General features: G+C 32.1%; 1 protein-coding gene across 6 annotated transcripts; it reads right to left on the bottom strand.

Moving 5' to 3' along the window:
* Positions 1-8,524: 8,524 nt before the first annotated feature.
* On the bottom strand, positions 8,525-18,937 carry LOC114194365 (LEAF RUST 10 DISEASE-RESISTANCE LOCUS RECEPTOR-LIKE PROTEIN KINASE-like 2.1). 6 transcript variants are annotated; one of them, XM_028084538.1, is made up of 10 exons: positions 18,015-18,937; positions 14,995-15,027; positions 14,133-14,156; positions 12,982-14,033; positions 11,714-11,818; positions 11,025-11,208; positions 10,512-10,655; positions 10,115-10,186; positions 9,674-9,750; positions 8,525-8,776 (listed from the first exon to the last, which is right to left on the bottom strand). In XM_028084538.1, exons 1-5 carry the CDS (start codon positions 18,883-18,885, stop codon positions 11,801-11,803), a joined length of 1,998 nt encoding a protein of 665 aa, XP_027940339.1. In that variant the 5' UTR covers positions 18,886-18,937; the 3' UTR covers positions 8,525-8,776; positions 9,674-9,750; positions 10,115-10,186; positions 10,512-10,655; positions 11,025-11,208; positions 11,714-11,800. The 6 variants fall into 6 exon arrangements, with proteins under 6 accessions (XP_027940339.1, XP_027940338.1, XP_027940334.1 ...); XM_028084537.1 differs by having other exon boundaries at positions 11,714-11,821; XM_028084533.1 differs by having other exon boundaries at positions 12,816-14,033.
* Positions 18,938-19,882: the final 945 nt, after the last annotated feature.

The raw sequence follows: 19,882 nt of genomic DNA on the forward strand, positions 1-19,882 counted from the left end.
GAATCAACCCTAAAAGCTTAGCCCTCCATGGCTTTGATGGAATACATGATATGAAGGAAAGAAAATAAAAGAAAGAATGAGAGATGTGGTGGAGACGGTATCTGCCAAAACCAGAGAGTTCTAAGTTGTCTAAGTTGTCAATCGTTTCTACTCCCTTAAGTCTCTTTATATAGGATTCAACTGGACTTTGGGCTTTATCTATCAGTTGCTAAAATCTTTTATTTTTATTTAATTAATTAGCAACTTAATTCCTGTCCAATTTCAAATTCTACCCCTCTCATTTAACCATTTTTGCAGTTTTGACCAGAGTTGACTGCTGACTTTGACAGTTGACCAGTGTTGACCAGTTGACCAGTTTGACTGTCCTATCAGATGCTGACACGTGGCAGTTCAGACTCTCTCTCCAGAATTAGGGTTTCTCTCACACTTTGGCTGCGAAGGTGCTGTGACGGCTGCTGCTGCCGTTTTTCGGCGAGCTCTTCTTCTCCGATCTGGCTGCGCGAAAATGGTGTGGTGGTTCATGGGGGCTTGAAGTTGCAGTGATGGAGTCCGCGCTGCTGTTGCTGCAGAACTGCCATGGTGCTGGTGCCACTGCTACTCGTGGTGGTACTCGGATGCGTGAATCTGAAAGTGTTCGCTGCCATGGATGTTGCTTCTCCGCTGCTGCAGGCGCTGCTGTGATGGTGCTGAAGTGTAGGTTCGAACTGCTGCGGCTGGTGAACGAACTCGCAGTGGTAGCCGCGCCGCTTCTGCATTTTATTCATGGTGACTGCTGTTGTTGCGTGTGGACGGAGATGGCGTCGCGATGATGGTGGTCGGATTTCTGGTTGCTCTCGCTCGCGGAGAAGATTACGTGAAGGTGGGAGAAGCGTGGTGATGCGCTGTTGTAGAGTTGCTGGATCTGTTGTAGGTTGGCTGCTGTGTGGTCTCCGGCGCGGTGGTTGATGGTGGCTCGCGCAGAATGGTTTGAAGTTCGTGGTGGTGTTCGCAGCGAGATGAATGGTGGCGGTGGCAGTGGGAAGATGGACGTAGTGGCTGCCGGCGAGAACGAAGAGGTGTGGTGGTGTTCGTGACGGCGCTGCTCCGAACTCTAGCGGGATTGGCGGCTAGGGTGGCGGCTGCCATGGTGATGGAAGGAGAGGAGGAAAATTAGGGTTAGGGTTTCATGACGTGGCAAGATCTGACTGGTCAATTTGGTGAGTGGAGGATTATGACACGTGGCTTGTTCTGGTTGGCTAATTTTAAAAGGTGGGGATTGCCACATAACATTGAGTGGAGTTTAAGTGGTAGGAGGGGTGCAACTTAGTGAAAACTGGGGGTGCAGAACAGGTTTTTGGTGGTCCACTTTAGAAGGAGTGTGCAAATAAAATATGGGGGTGCATTTAGCTCCTGATTTATTCTTTTCTAGAATTTCCTGATTTTGAACTTATTTTGTAACTTTGAATATTTTAAATCCACACTATTAATGACCAAAAAATAAATTCCAACTGCATTAACAAACGTTAGAATATCCAATAATATTTTATGCAACTAAAATCAATTTTTAAGCCACTTTTACCAAACTTACTCAATAAATCCAATAATCACAAATCCTAATTAAATCAATCTTTAAGCACAGAAAATTCAATTAAATCCCCAAATTTAAATATTAAATGTTTGAACTCATCACTTGGCTCTAGAGACCTTTATTATTTGAGGATATTACTCACCATTCAAAAAGGTTGTATTGATTATGACAGCATAAAGACCATTGATGGTCAATTTTATGAAACCTACCAAGAAGCATGCTATGCTTTGGGATGCTTGGCTGACGACAAAGAATATATTGATGCAATCAAAGAAGCAAGTGAATTTGCTTCTGGCTATGAACTTAGAAGATTATTTGTTACTTTATTATCGATGAATACAATTTCTAACCCTAATGTAGCTTGGAATTCTACTTAGAGTGTCTTATGTGATGGAATTTTGTATTAAAAAAGAAAGGACATGAACTTACCAGATATTGTATATTGTCATTTCTTTAAATGAATAAAAATATAATTTCTGATTGCATTAACTTTTTTATGCAGGTCTTCAAATTGAAGATGCTGAATTATAGAAAATTTGTATGCTTCAAATACAAGAAATGCTAATGTCAAATGGTAGATGTTTGAAAGATTATCCTTCATTACCTCAACTTGATATTTCAGATCTACATACGTTCCAGAATAGATTTATTGTTGATGACCTGCAATATAATAAAGAAAACATGGCCAAAGAACATGACATTTTGTTCAAAGCACTCAATGATGAACAAGTTCATGTATATGAGGATTTCATGACAACAATTCTTTCAAAAAAGAGAGGACTCTTCTTTTTATATGGCTATGGTGGTACAAGGAAAACTTTTATGTGGAAGACATTGTCAGCTGCTCTAAGAAGCAAGAGCATGATTATTTTGAACATAGCATCAAGTGGAATTACTTTTTTACTACTTCCTGGTGAAAAAACACCACACTCTATCTTCTGCATCCCACTGTTAATTAATGATGAATCAACATGCAACATAGGTCAAGGTAGTCTCTATGCTAAACTTTTGATGACAACCAATCTGATTATCTGGGATGAAGCACCAATGATGAATAGAATGTGCTTTGAGGCATTTGATAGAACACTAAGAGATATTATGAAAAATGTTGATGATGCCAATAATGCAAAACCATTTGGTGGTAAAGTCTTTGTGTTGGGAGGTGACTTCAGGAAAATTTTACTTGTTATCAAGAAAGGATCTAGGTTTGATATCATCAAATCAACAATCAACTATTCTGAGTTATGGAAGTGTTGTCAAGTGCTCAAACTCTCCAAGAACATGAGATTAAGTATTACAACAGATACTCAAACAGCCAATGATATCAAAGAATTTGCTGATTAGATATTGAAGATTGGAGATAGAGACATGCATTTAAATGAGAATGGCGAGTGCATGGTTGAGATTTCAAAATAGCTGTTGATTGCAAATACAGAGTTACCTTTACTGTCATTGGTTGAATTTGTTTATCCTCAAGTTGTGGTTAACATGATGAAGCCTGATTATTTTGATGATGGAGCAATCTTGTGCCCAACAAATGATTTTGTAGAGGAAGTAAATGAATTCATGTTGTCTTTATTAGGTGGTGAAGAGGTAACTTATTTATGTTCAGATACACCTTGCCAATCTGATGAACAAGATGAAGTTCAATCTGAATGGTTTACATATGAATTCTTAAATGATATCAAACGTTCAGGGATACCAAATCATAAACTGAAGTTGAAAACATGTGTGCCAATTATGCTCTTGAGAAATATTGATCAAGCGAAAGGTCTTTGCAATGGCACAAGATTGCAAGTTAACCATTTAGGCAAGAATGTAATCTCTACAACTATAATTACTGGAAAAAACATTGGTGACATAACTTTTATACCAAGAATGAATTTAGTTCCATCTGATTCAGGGTTGCCTTTCAAATTTCAAAGAAGACAGTTTCCAATATCCTTATGTTTTGCAATGACGATTAACAAAAGTCAAGGACAAACGCTTTCAAGAGTCGGTCTTTATCTTCCACGTCCTGTATTCACACATGGCCAGCTATATGTTGCAATTTTTAGAGTAAAAACCAAAAGAGGATTGAAAATACTTATACTGGATGAAGATGGAAATGTCACGAACAAAACTAAAAATGTTGTGTACAAATAAATTTTTGAAACTCTTTGACAAAGAAGAGATTATAGGTATGTAATTTATTATTTTTTATTTAGATTTTATCTGATTCGTTTGTATAAACATAGATCAACTTATTTATCTTTTTGCTTCTACTTCAATTGTTATCTTTCAAAGCATTGCATGTTCTGTTCTGGACTGGAGCAAAATCATTGTCCAAAATGCAAGGCTTACAAGGAAGATGGCGCTACAACAAAGGTTGAATTCAAGAAGTAATAAATATTGATGTAAGTTTGTAACATCTCATTCTACAAATGTATTTTGAAAACAACTTGAGCAAAGAGGTGTAATTTGGTAACACTTCTTTATAAACTGTTCTTCTGTATCAGTGAATTTTTTATTGTTGCAGATAAAAAATAAGACAACAGAACAAACAAATTAAACACAACAACAATGCTTTTGAAAGTACCAACATATCAGGTTTGATTGGACTTAACTAAGTTGAAATTGATATTTTTTAATATGTCTATATTTTTGACTCGAACTTGACAATGATAAATTATTCAAATTGTTATACAGAGGCAACCATTAACCGAGTTGGAGTTTAGCGAGTCTTCTATTTATTACCTAATTCTTCTTATATCAAAGATTTATTTTTATTCTGTTGATATCCTGCACTTTTGAAGTCATACAACCATTTGAAAACAAGTTCCAAAAAAAACTAAAAACATTGTGTACAAAGCAGTTTTTGAAGCTGTTTAACAAATAAGACATTATAGGCATGTAATTGATTATTTTTTATTCTTATTTTAGCTGATTCATTTGTATAAACATAATTAACTTATTTATATCTTTGCTTCTTCTTGAATTGTTATCATTGAAAACAACTTGAACAAAGAGGTGTAATTTGGTAACACTTCGTTATAAAGTGCTCATTTGTATTAGTCATTTTTTTGTTGTTGGTTGTTGCAGATAAAAAATAGACAACAAAAGAAAAAAGTAAATAAAGCAACAATGCTTCTCAAAGCAACAACAATATGTTTCTTATTAGGTTCTTAATTGATTTATTTTATGTATCATACAATTGCTATTTTTTTAAAGACATCATATTTTCATCATATAGATTATTGGATAGCACTCATTGTTCATTGCAATTACCAAAAATATTACATCTACAAAAAAACCCTGTTCATTGCACGGGTAGAAAAACTAGTATTGTAACATTTTTAAAAAACTCATAGATCATTACACTTTCTTTATTATAATTATTAAAAATGTTATAGATAAATTTTATAAATTTTAGTAATATTTTCTGAATAGATGTTATTATAAATTATATTAAATTATATTTTAAATAGATGTACTATAAACTATTAAATTATATTAATAATTATATCATAAAATTTTCAAATAAATATTATTATTAATAAAATTAATTTTTTATATTATCTTTAAAAAAATGTTATTAAACATTAAAGATTAATAATTTATAAAATTGTATTATTAATATTATTTATAAACAAAGAAAATTCTAAGATGGTTAAGGCACCTTCTTATCAAATTGATAGTGAATCTAGTTATGAGGCTCCACCAAGTTTGAATCATTTGGCCAAAGAACTAAAATCACTAAAAATTTCAAAAATGCAAGAATCTCTTTTAAAAAAGAAGGATAGAATGGAGAAAGATCAACATCTTGCCACTTTGAAAGAAGAGCTTAGGCGAAGACATAAGGAGTAGGAGCTATTCCAAAAGAAGTTTTAAGACTCCAATACTTTTCATACACAATGAGGAGGAAAGTAGACTATTTGGAAATTACTATCAACCTTCTCCTCCACTACAAAGAAGAACTAGAAAGGATTAAAACCATAGGGAACCCTAAGAGATATTAATATAAACATCTCTCATTTCCATGGAAAAGAGAATGTAGAGGCATATTTAGATTAGGAGATGAAGGTGAAACAACTTTTTGCTTGCCACCAAATTATTGAAGAAAGAAAATTGTTCTTAGCTACCTTAAGCTTTCAAGACAATGCAATGTATTGGTAGAAATCCCTAGAAAGGGAGAAGAGAATCAACAATGTTCCTCAAGTCCAATACTGGAATGACCTTAAGAGTGCGTTTAGTAGGAGACATATTCCCTCCTGCTACTATAAGAAGCTTATGGATAGGAGTGGACCTCTAAACATTTCTTCTCTACCCCGAAAACTTTTTTAAATTCCCACTTTGCCCTCGTTTAAAAGTAAATACATTTTTCTCTCTTCTATTTAATGCACACTAACTAACTTCACACCAATGTTTTTTGCTCTTATGGATGTCAACATTTGGTTCCTTGTTTTGTTCTACAGATGTTGACATCCGGTTGTCTTGTATTTTTTTTCATCTATGAATGTCGACATCTGATTCTTCATTCTACGAATGTCGACACTCGGTATTTTCTTTTCTCAACCAGATCTCCACATCTGGTGTTAAAAGCCAGATTATAAACATGAAATAAAGGCATGCAATTGAATTCCCTTTGTCAGAAACCCTTAAACAAACATTTTCTTTCTATGCCACTAAGAAAGTTGTTAATCCACAAACCCATAATGGAATGCTCCGTTATTACTTTTCTTGGTGCTAGCTATATATCCTCGTTATCTCCCGATTTCTTCATTCACTTCTTCATTCACCAACTCAACTTTTGCTTTTCTTGATTCCTGGTTTTCTTTTTTTTTTCATCAAGAATAGTGTAAAGAATAACAATTAGGTGAAAGATAATGCGTTATGATACATTCCCTTCCATCCTATCCAACAATAGTCTTAAGGCAAAGTTAGATTCAAAGCATGGACAACTACATTTCTATCTTGTCACCCAAAAAAAGGTACACTTCCATCCAAATGTTTGAAATGGAATCACTTCAGTCTGAAATTTAAGACTTGAAACCTTTCTCAGACATTAATGTGAAGAAGTTGGAAATTCTTGACAACACTAAAAGCCATAATTTCCCATTGAGCCTATATGTACAAAGTTGAGAATTTTTTTCATTTCCAAAAATTGTGACAAGCTTATGTTGTCAGAACAATCTTGGTTAGATATCTCTATCGGATGTTAGTTTGCCTCACTTTTTTAGTTATGGACCTTCCCATGCAAACCTGTCTCTTTGTAAGGGCTTTTAGTAAGACTGTTAAAGCATGCTCTATTGCTTCTACATGTTTATCCAATTTCACATTTATTAATCTGGCTTCTAACATCGCATGTGGAGATTCAGTTGTAAATAAAAAAAAAATAGAAGCATAACATTGGATGTGGAGATCTAGTTGAGAAAAAAGTATCGAATGTCAACATCCGTAGATAAAGAAAGTAAGACAACCAGATGTGGACATCCCTAATAGGTAAAAAATAAAAATAAAAAGGTACCAGATGTCAACATCCGTAGAATAAATACGAAATCGAATGTCCACATCCATAGGAGCAAAAAACTTGGGGGTGGGGTTAGTTAGTGTGTCGTAAATAGGAGAGAAAATGTATTTACTTTTTTAATTGAGGAACAAAGTGAAAATTTAAAAAAGTTTTGGAGGTGGTGAAGAAATGTTTGGAGGTGCAGGGAGAAAAGTCCATGGGTTTGGCATGAGCCCATATAAACCCTTGGGTGATTTCCACAACAACCTAATATTTTTCTCTCTGCTCATTTTACAGTACTAATTCTGAAATGATATCATCTGAATATAACGTACCCGAAAGCTTCATCACTAATAAAAACCTAATGACTACTATAGGTCGTATTTCACACTTACTATTCTTCTCCAAACCTTAAAGAAATAGGCCAAAATTCATTGATCTCACAACTAAGTTATTAGAAATTTAGTAATACATATTTATACTCTTATAATATATTATATATATTGTCCTTAGAATATTATTTGAACTATACATATTATTAAAATATTCCATTATCTTTTATAAAATTTTTTTAATATTTTTTTAATTGAAATATTATTCACTATATTTTATTTCTAAGAAAATCTTTTAAAATAAAATTAAACTAACAAATCGTTTTATTTATAATATTTAATCATATTTGTATATTTTCCTAATTATAACTTTTAGGATCTCACATGATAATTGTGTATTCTCTAAATTTTGGTATGGTTCCACAATAAAATTAGTGTTGAAATACAAGACCAATTTTCAAGTACTTCAACCTATTATCTGAACTTTGACTTAGATGAGAAAACAAGAAGAATAACTCACTAGTGTAAAATGGGCTTTTAACATCACCATTTTAACGTAAACCCACAAAACAGCCAACGTAAAAAATGATCGGTGTAAATTTTGCAATTAAAATGTCAAAATTAACGTCGACCCCCATTGCACCTGACGTCAAGGGACGTCGGCTCTCAACTCCCTCTGACGTCAATTTTCAAAATAACGTCGGCCCCCATTATGTCATAAGTCAAATGTGTTTTATAACATTAAGCCAAACCCTTTTTCTTCCATTGTTCATTCGTTTTCCTTCTCCAACAACAACGACAACGTGTGCGATGACGAAATAAGGTGAGTTTTGCTTCATTTAACTCAAATGGAGGTTGTTTTAAGAGCATTCATCATATCTCTAGAAGCTTGGGTATGAGAAAGGACAAAAAGGGTGGAAACTCAAGTCTAATTCTCTTCAAGGGTCTAGCTTTACCCTTTTTGTTAGGATTGGGTGAATTTCAATATAATCTCTAATCAGTGCACACAACATACTTATCACTAAAATCAATATGATTATTAACCATGCTTTCAAAACAATCAACAGTAAAATTATGAGAAGTAATAGTTATGAAATTTCTAAAAAAATGCAGGTACAAATGATTAGATGCACTCTGTTTTCCAAACCACTTCAGCAGACATATATAGATGCAAAGTACCAAAATCCTTGTACAGTGAAATACATGAAAAATGTAGCAAGTGAAATCAAATCGTCATTTAAGCTGAACCCCCTTCCTTGGTTTCCTCCTCTGTTGGCTTAGCAGTGGGCCCAGGTGATGGAGAGGACTCCACTCCCATCTCTGCTCTTAGATCATTGATGCTTTGCTCCATTGGGGCGTTGCCAGGGATTTCCAAAAACAAACATATTTCTGTATTGGTAAAGAAACAACACATTATCAAATGAAACAATGAGAACTGAAACTAGCAGATCACAGCTTAACATTGCATAAATCACAGTTTACGGGCATTGGAGTGTTGCCAGTGATTTACAAAACAGAAATAGATTTAAATAATGGTAACAAAACAGAAAAAAATTTATATATTGGTAACAAAACACAAATAATCAAGTCAAACAATGTAAAATGAAGCTAACAGATCACATTTTAATATTTATATAAACAAACTTTGAAAATTTATTTAATTCCTTAACTAACTACCCAATGTGATTCATAGCAACACTGTTCAGTACAATATAGGTAAATTGTTAACAAAATGTATGTCACCTTAGGGCCTTCGTATGACTAAAAACTTTTCTTATTTCATCCACTATTTTTACTCTTGCTTACAAAAATATTATTCCTGCTTTTAAAAGTTTTGAACAAGAAATGATAGAACAGAAAATAAAAACATAATTAAAAAAACTGTTTTACCAAGCACCCCCTTGGATCTCCTATCCTCCACCCACCCCAGCCCTTTGAATCAAATCTCACTTCATTAAATTCATATTGTTCTGCAGATGTAAATTCAGATTCAAGGATATGCTCATGAGGTTCACATGCATTTTCAAAAAATTAAATGATACATAAAATTACAGAATAAGCATTTGTGAAAATACCATGAACGTGTCAATTGTTAAAAAGGTGAAAGAAATATTTTAACTTGGAATGGAATGGAATGTGTGAATCATGTTAAAGAAACGTAACTGAATACCACCAAAATAATTCAGAGGACATTTTGATTTATATTTTTTCACCTTATATTTTTATGTCAGGTTATTGTTTAAAAAATTAAATTCATTACCAACCAGAAAACAGATACCAACAAACCTGAAGGAGTTGGTAGTGATGCGGCAGCTGGTGGAGATTGAAGGCTTGTAAATTTCAATAGGGGGTTATTCATAAAACTGTAATGACAAATAAAAGGGAGAATGAAATTTTGATATCTCATCCCTGATAATATTATTAGTATATATAAATATAGTAAACTAATAGTAATAGTAATGTGTTCACATAAATATGATGGGATTCTACTGAACCAAAATGGTTGTTGGCTAACAAAAGTAGTGTGGTTCATCAAGTATGCTTATGGAAACTAACAAGTTTAAATTGTACCAATCTAATAGCAGTAAAAAGTGAAAAAGAACCATTGGTTGGGACATCTCCAGTTAATTTGTTGTTTGATAAATCAGTAGATTCAATGACATGTGTCAGGTTACACATAAAATAACACAGTGCTGATAGCAATGTAGACAGAGGATTAAAACTCACAGCACTTGCAGTTTATAGAGATTGGTCAAAGGCATAGGAATTTTTCCTGACAAGTTGTTATTGTTGAGACGCCTGGTTCAGGGAGCAGAACCATTTAGTTTTCTAGATAATAAAAGTGACGAAACAAGATAACAAAAGCAATCATTGAGTAGCAAGTGTAGTGAGTGTGTGCTAATGCTACAATAACTTGATTGTAAGTTGTATAAGCATCTATGTCATGTAATTGTGCAGAGTTATTCTTCTCTGTAGCAAGAAGATGTGTTGGAACTCAAATGAAGATAGACGAATATGTAGGAAAGCAAAACTTATGAATGCTAAAGAAGAAGAAACAGAATTGAAACTGATTTACATAAGCTTTGCAGATTAAAGATATGAGATCAAGGAAAGCAATTCATACATGAAACGTAGGTTTTTAAGGTTGCCTATTTCTTCTGGAATGGGACCAGTAATTTTGTTCAAGTTAAGCTCCAGGCTCACCAAGTTTCTCAAACTCCCAAGCTCAATTGGTATTTTCCCTGTTATATTATTACTAAAAAGTTCCCTGTCAAAAGAAAGATATTCAGATTTGGGCAGAGAAACATCAAGTGAATAAAAAAAATTGCATAACTCATCTGAATCAATGCTATGACGGGTTAAAAATTATAATAAAAGTTAATATAGTAAAAATTTGTGTGCTATGCATATAAAGATCTGTTAGGGATTTTCTGAATGATAGTTATCATATTGACTTTTAGAATAATCTTGCTTAAAATCACATCCGATTCAGCCATCAATATCATACGATTCAGTGCTCACAACATATACGGTGCAGTGCTCACAACATAGAACATTAAACAGTAAGGGATAAATCACTTATAAGATGTAAACATGCTATAATTGCTAAACATTAGTCTAAAAGTTGATACAGCACCTCACACAATGCAGCAAAAAACAGGAACCCTCCCAAGTGAGTGCCATTCTTTAAGTTCTTCAAATGCATCATCTCTTTCAACTATCTTCTTAATGTTTTTGAGATCTTCGGGGTTGTAGATTGGTGCATTAACCTCTTTGTTGAGAAGAAAAACATCGTTGGCTATGAGCACATTCACCTTAACCTGCATAAATCATTAATATGCACCCCCAATAGTCATGATAAAGAGTTGAAAGGGAAAAGGGTGAATGAATGTGACCAAATCATTAACACACTTAATCACACACCTTTTGGGGCTTTTATTACTCTAGCAAATACGTAATGTAGAATACTTGTTACATGACCCCTGTTTAACTAACAGGTAAAACAACTAATACACAACTTTTGAGAGAACATTTTAACCAGTTTAAAACATTAAAATTCAGTATTACTTAGAAAATTAATTGATTAAATCTCAGTTTCATTTATGGATGGACCAATGCTATATAAATCTCAAGCAATCTATATTTCTTAAGTTGCAAAGGATTAGATGCAACAACAGTAGGTTGGAACATGTTCTTGTGAATGCACACTGATATATAATCAAAACATCACAACGAATATTTTGGAAAATATAATGAAAACAAGGTTTATTAATTTACTTCCAACTCTTGAAAATCACGTATACAAAATTATAATATATAACTCACCGGGATTCCAAAAGTAATGTGAATTTCCTCTTTGACCTCTCTCAACGTTGTCTGTTCAAAGCCACTTCACTTGTCATCACTTTCTTCCTAGCAAAGCCATATCACCTGCTGATATTACATCATTGTTATTCGAAAAAATGAAATAGAAAAACAGAACAACATTGATTGCAAAGAGTGAGGGAGAGACCGGAGTGGGTTGAGAGAGAGGAGGAGTGCCTCGTGAGGATTACTCACATGATGAAACCTACCGGTGGATGAAAATCCTAAATAAAAAACGCACCCTAAATCAAAGGATGAAAACCCTAAATCAAAATTTTTGTTTAACTTACGATATGCAAATGAAATGCGAGACTGATTGAACATCTACCAAGGAGCATTGATCGACGAGCACCGACTGACGAGCGAGGACGGACATGACGAAAAATGGTCGACGAGCAAGTACGAAGATGACAAAGATGAACATCGATATGATGAAGCCAATTTGATGAAAGAGTTTTCAGAACGAAAGTGAAAATAAGAATCTCGGGTTTGGAAATTTGAGGGAAACGCTTTAGTGAGCGTGTAAAACATTGGAGGAAAAGGCTGAAAAAATGGAGGGAAATCAAAAAGGTAAAATAATTTATGGAGGTTATAGACCTCTTCAAGAAACTGTTAAAACCTCCACTAATTTTAGTACTTAGACAATCCAACATAATTATTTTAAATAATGCTAATTTGTGGAGGGTTTTTATAACCTCCACAAATTAACCTTCATTAAATAATATTTTTTTTGTAGTGCCTCTCTTGAAAATAGAAAACACAATTATTAATAAAACCTTAAAGAAGGAACTATTTTTCCTATCTCATATTTTTTTATCAAGCACCAAAATAGTATAAAAGTAAAGGAAATGATTTTGAAGTCTTACCATGAAAATACTTTACTACTTTTATAATAAGAAAAGTACCAAGATAGAACTGATGACGTTAGACTTCTCTTCTTACACTTGAAAAACCATAATTGTCTACAACAAATAACTAATACCAAATAAATTTATCCAAGGGCTAACCTATAACATTAATCCATTACTCCTGTCAACATTACACTTAATTTAAGTTTTCTTACTTATATGGTGATCCATTGTTAGGCTTTCACCATGGTGACTAGTAGAGTAAGTGTAGTTGGCGACATCAGAGCTAATGTCATCATGTTCATATGATTCAACTTTATAAAAGGAAGGCCTTGGAGGTAATTCAAGGCTTTCGGCCATCCCTTCAAGCATCATTATTACCTTATTCATTGAAGGACGATCACTTGGTTTTAATTGAATACACCAAAGTGCAACTAAGAACATCTTTTTTACTAGAATATTGTCTTCTTCTGAAGCATCTTGCATGTCAACATGTTTTGCTTTTTTAAATTGATCATAAATCCAAAAAGGAAAATAATGTTGACTTGAATGCTCTGCGTCCGGATTTGAGTTCCTTCTTTTACTTGCCATTTCCATTAAAAGCATTCCAAAGCTATATACATCAGCTTTATATGTTACCCCACCCATATTGTTATAAAATAACTCTGGAGCCATGTAACCCAATGTTCCTCTTGCTGCGGTCATATTGACAACACCATCAATTGTAGCATGTAGCTTTGCAAGTCCAAAATCTGAAACCTTTGGAACAAAGTTGTCATCTAAAAGAATATTATGAGGCTTGATATCAAAATGCAAAATTTGCATATCACAACCTTGATGCAAATATGCAATCCCACGTGCTATTCCAAGAGATATTTCATGTATTTTATCATAGCTTAAACAAATGCCTTCTTCTTTGGAAAAAATGTATTTATCCAACGATCCATTTGACATAAATTCATAAACTAGTGCACACTTTTTTCTATGAACACAATATCCAATTAGACGCACTACATTTATATGATGTATTGTTCCAATAGTAGCTACTTCATTTATGAAATCCTGTCCATCATCATCAGATTTGCTCAATATCTTTACTGCTACCTCCAATCCACTCTGGAGTTTTCCTTTATATACAACACCAAAGCCTCCTTGACCCAGTTTCACTTTGAAACCTCTAGTCATTTTTTTTATTTCATTGTATTGGTATCTGATGGGATTTAGATGGCTATCTAGCAAGAAATTTTCAATATTTTCATATATCGAAGAATGTCTTCGTCGCCATTTGTAGATCAATAACACAAGAATAAGTACAACTCCAAACAGATATCTGGCTGCAAAAAATATTAATGTACCGTTTCGTCCTATGAAAATTCCTTCATCAAAATATTGCACATCTGGGTATTGGCTGAATGTTATTCTGCTACCTATTCCTACAAATAATAGATCACCCTATGAGTAAGAGCATAAGCTAATGAAACTTGTTTTATGATGTGAATTCAAGTTTTAGGAATCACAGAGAAGGATCTTACCATAAATAATGCCTTGAAGATAACCTGCAAATAAAAAATATAAAAGAATAAATATCGTGTCAATCCAAAAATTGGCAAACGTATATAAAAAGAACTCTAGAAAACGAAAGAGCTGAGTGATTATTTGACTTGAGAAAGATAAATTGAAGAACTATATACACCTAACTCTATCAAATGCAAGTTACAAAAGTGTTTCTCGTCATAACCACAAGGAAATATATTGTAACAAACAGGATGCACACACAAACTACAGAAAACAATACTTCTGTCATTCAACTCAAAAAATGAAACATAATATGTGTTATATTTATACAGCAGTGTTACGAAACAGAGATTAAAGGAACAATCAAAACTGTCAACTAACAAAACTAACAAAACAGCTTTGACTCCAAACACCTAACAAAATAATCATTAAGTATCATAAATAAACAAATACAAATTGATTAGAGCTTGTTAGATCTGTATCCACTCAAGCATAAATGTTAAAAACAACAATATATTGAAACGTTATGCGTTTAATATTTGTGGCAGGGAAATAATTCTTTCTCCAAATTTTTTGGTCTTTATATTTTTAAAAATATTAATTTTGATCTCTATTTTTCAACATAGTTATAGTTTATCTGACACATTGACGGCTTCGTCGACGTTCCATCCTCTCGTGCGAGAGTAATCCCCATCTCCGGGCAGAGTAACATGTTATTTTTTTTTCTTTAATTATTCTTTGTTAATTCGTTAGTCAAATCGCTTTTAGAAGAAAAAAACGAGTTAATTAATATAACTAAGGTTTTTAATATAAACTCTACTAAAAAGAATCTAATTTGTAAGATATTTAAAATAAATAAAAAAATAATTAATTACTTACCTCGGATATAGCCGAAAATCTTTTGCCAAGGTTCTGAAACACAGGAAAACAATAGTGTGAATATGAAATTTAGAAAATTAATGAACATACTTAGAGAAAAAAATTAATGGCTTGTTTCTATAAGTAAAAGATCACAATTGTAAGAAAATTTACATGATGACGCACATGAATTTTGTTTTTCCGATAAGACAACCTTCAATCAGCATAGCAGAACAAGAGAATGATCTTCTTTATTGTTTTAACTGTAATTGTTGTTCTTAACTAATCTAGACCACCTTCTTTTACATTTCCCTCACACCTACCACAATATTAACATTAATTACTTGTTATTATTGTCTTGGTAACTTTGCTTATGTTACTTCTCACTAGAGATGGCAAATAAACCCGTCCCCGTGGGTATTGTCCGAACCGTCCCCGTTTTGACGGGGAATCCCCGCATTGACTGGGTATGGGTATGGGTATGGGGAATCCCCGACTTTTTCAGTTGGGTATGGGGATGGGTATGGGGATGTACATATACCCGCCATAATACCCGTCCCCGCCATATCTTCATTCTCGTTTAAATTATCAAAATATTCACAATTAATCAAGTAACCCATATATATATATATATATATATATATTCTATTTTTTATTTCTTTTAATTATTTCATTTGTCATTAAACTCATTCTCATCTCCAATATATTTTTTATTTTATCATAACCTTTATGTAATTATGTTAAAATAATGTATGTTAATAAAAAAAATTATGCCTTACATTTGAATATTTATATTATTTTTTAATATTTTTATTTATTATAAATTTTCCTTTCACATGAGAATGTTTATACTCTCAATTTAAGGTAATATAAAAAAAATTCTTTACTTATTATTATTATTATTATTAATTTTTGTTTAATTTGAAGAACTCTTTTGTTTCATTAAAGTAATTTTCGTTATTTTTCAACCATTAAGTATATATGTTGATATTTGAAAAGTTTTCTTAGTTCTCTGAGATATTTTTCGTCTTATCATACCTTAGTTATACATTTGATTTCCTTTGTGTGATTTTTTTCGATAGTCTCTCAAATTATTTCTAAAACACACATTTGTTAGTTTTTTAATATTTTTATTTATTGTTTTTATTTTCATCATGTAGAATAATATATCATAATGTAATTGTTTCACTTTAAATTCTGTTTGAAGTGGTTAAAATTTTATATATATATATATATATATATATATATATATATATATATATATATATATATATATATAATGATATTTAGGAATAGTATATGATAATTCACTACAAGAAAAAATGAAATGGTGACTGATTTAGTCAGTAACCCATATCAGTCACTATTTTTCGTCATTGGTGGTAGTAGTTGATTTATTGTCTAAATTAGTGACTGATTCAATGATCGAATCGGTACTTGATTTAGTGACCAATTTAATTACTAATTTATTTGTAATTTAATGATAAATTTTTTGGTCACTAATGATATTTCTATTTATTTTTAACCACTTCAAACATAATTTAATAATTAGTTCTCTAAGGTTTTTTTCATTTTATCATACCTTAATTATACATTTGATTTCCTTTGTGCGATTTCTTTCGATAGTCTCTCAAATTATTTCTAAAACACACATTTGTTAGTTTTTTAATATTTTTATTTATTGTTTATTTTCATCATGTAGAATAAAATATTTCGATATATTCTATCTAATTATTTGTTATTTTATAACTCACTATTAATCATACTGTAATTTTTTTTACTTTAATTGTATAAATAACTTTTATTTACTACAATATAAAAATTTAATGTAATTTCTATGAATATTTTTTTGTCACTATGCAACATATATTGAAGTTCAAAAGATACAAAATCTATGTCAAAATTTTATTATTATGTTTATTATTTGTTTTTTGTGTTATTTTGATCAAGTGATGTATTATAACTTTTTATTAGTGTATAAAAAAGAGATTCATTATAATTTAAAAAATTGAAGTAAACAAATATTTAAAATATATTTTAATTTGAATATTTGTTCTTTGTGTCATTTTGATCAAGTGATATATTATAACTTTTATTAGTGTATAAAAAAGAGATTCATTAGAATTTAAAAATTGAAGTAAACAAACATTTAAAATATATTTTAATTTGAATATTTGTTTTCCTTTTATACTTTTTTGAAATATTTTTTAATTTTATCAACTAAGTTCATTAATGTTGTAGTTTGCAAATTTAATAAATGTTTTGGTTCACATGAAATTTTATTTGGTATTCTAATATAAAATATAAACAATTATAATTTATTTTAATGTATTTGGCATCGAAGAAAATCCTCCTAATATTGAATATTTCATAATATTATGTTTTCTTTACCGTAATTTTTTTTCTTTTATAAAAATTAATATTGAAATAGTTAGAACATGGGTACGGGTATGGGTACGAGATTATACCCGTTACCCGGTGGGGATGGGGATGGGAAAAAAGTTTGATACCCATTGGGTTTGGGTATGGGGATGGGATGAATTTTTTATGCGGGGATGGGTATGGGATAGTGAAACCCGTCCCCGCCCCGCCCCGTTGCCATCCCTACTTCTCACAATTTCTCTTTTTATCATACCACACAAGCTGATCGCCTTACCACCACCTCCCCTCAACCCACTGCAACACCAACACTATCCAATATGAAATTAAAAAAGAAGTGAAATTGTTGAAATGATAAAAAAAGTGAATTAGTAGAATTAGTAAAAAAAGTAATTTTAATCGTTCATATTTAGAAAAAAAAATCTAATTGTTAATACAAGAAGGAGTTTTAATAAGTTTATTATATTTTATATTATAATTTAAAAAATTTTGGAAGTGCATGTTCTTAAATTTATAACTTTAAAATTAAAATCAGTATATATTTGATTTCTAGAATAGTATAAAATATAATGTGTTTTAAACCTAAAAAATCATAAAATAAAATAATGGCATAGTAATAGAAATAATAAGGAATAAAAGGATAGAGAAAGTGGATAATTTACCGCACTTGTGGGTGTGGTAGGCGTAATTACAGTAATGGTTCATACAGAAGACTTCTCCTCTGGACTCATTGCTAATCTGACACATCACCCCCCTTCCACATTGTTTCTCGCAAACAGTGGGCAACCAGGACAACCAAAATCCCTCACTTATTATGCGATGGATATCATCGTATGTAACATTCCCCGCCGGTGATTTTTCAAGCACTTCAAACTCCCTTGGAGAGCACATAGTCTCGGTGTTCTTCCTATCACAAGCGTAGGTAACATTCTGTTTCGGTGTCCAAAGAGTAGCCACCATTAGATCGCACCCAACCTTCATGTCCTGCACACTATACGCATAAGGCTCGTCCAATACAGCGTACACGTGCCCTCCGCTGCCACATCCACTCCTCTCCACCTTAACATATCGTGGATCGTCACTCACAGGATTCACGCAGTTCAAGTACCCTACTCTCACCATTACCCAGTAATCATAATTGAACGGTTGTGATCCGAAATTACGATCCGTTAAGAAATTGCGAGGGATGAAGGAGCAATTGCCCTCCTCCTCTAGACCCGGGTCAATCACAACCATTCTGTATTGGTTGTAGTCGATATCTCTTACATGGTATTTTCCCGACAACAAGGTTAGTAAGAGAGTGGCGTTGTTAACGCAATCTAACTCATACCTTGGGTCGCCGCACTGACCTGGGTCGCCTTTGAGCCGAAATGGGTAACTTATGTTGCGAATTTGGCCGCATGATGAAGTAGGACAGGGTGGGTGTCGCTTAGCGATGCCGTAATCTGGTTGGAGTAGGATAATTATTGTAGCCAATATTGATACCAGAGTGCGTGCAGACCAAGAACACCTATCCCACCCTTCATTTTCCATTCTTCAAAATGTGATTATGAAAATGCTGTTCTCCCTTCTTCCTCTAATTATTGCCTCGCATTTTTAATTATAAAGTGCCCCTCCTTTCGTTGACTTTTCTCCCTGTTCACACTATCTTTTTACTCTTTCCCATACCATGTATATCCAAACTAGTTTCCAAATTTATCCTAACGACGTGGAGATATAAAGTCTTTTATTTTTTGAAGTTTAAATCAATTACATCAATTAGTGTATATATAATTTCCATCTCTATTTTATTTTAAGTAGAATGATTTTAATGAAAGTTTAGTATGAAAATATCTAATTAGATATTTTTAAAAATTAGAAGGCTAAATAAAAATTAAAAATTTAATTAATTTTTTTATAAGAATTAAAGAACTAAAATAAGATTTGAACTTTTTAAATAAACTTTCACTTCGATGGAAATGGAAATGAAAAGAAAAAAGAACTTAAATAAATAAATAAATAAATAAATCTCTGAATAAGTTTTGAGAAATTTAATCAAGCTTTCTCTACCTTCATAATCCGGCAATTTCATCCTATAAAGTTCGGAGAATATATCAATTTCTGATCTAAAAAAATAATCAGAATTTGGAATATAATTTGTTCTAATCGCATTTAACTGCCAAACACCACAGGTCAAGTTCCACGCATGTGAAGCTCTAAGCAGTGTCTCCCTGGACAATAAAGTCATAGTAGTGAGACACGCTGAGGGATAGACTAAAGACAACATTGCCAAAAGTTATTCGCAATTAAAACTTTCATTAAGCTTCACGGCATTTGACCTTTTCTATCCCACAAGGCCTAACATGTTTGATGAATTAATAGGAAACTAATTAATTTAATTTGTAAATTTGTAATACTTTAAATATTTGTAATTCAAAATAATATAATTTAGAATATACTTTATTTTATATTATATAATTACAAATATATTTCAGATTTTATAATTTGAAAATATATTACAGATTATATAATCTAAAGTATATTTATGAAT

Source organism: Vigna unguiculata, chromosome 8 (assembly GCF_004118075.2).
Source record: "Vigna unguiculata cultivar IT97K-499-35 chromosome 8, ASM411807v1, whole genome shotgun sequence".
Lineage (NCBI taxonomy): Eukaryota > Viridiplantae > Streptophyta > Magnoliopsida > Fabales > Fabaceae > Vigna > Vigna unguiculata.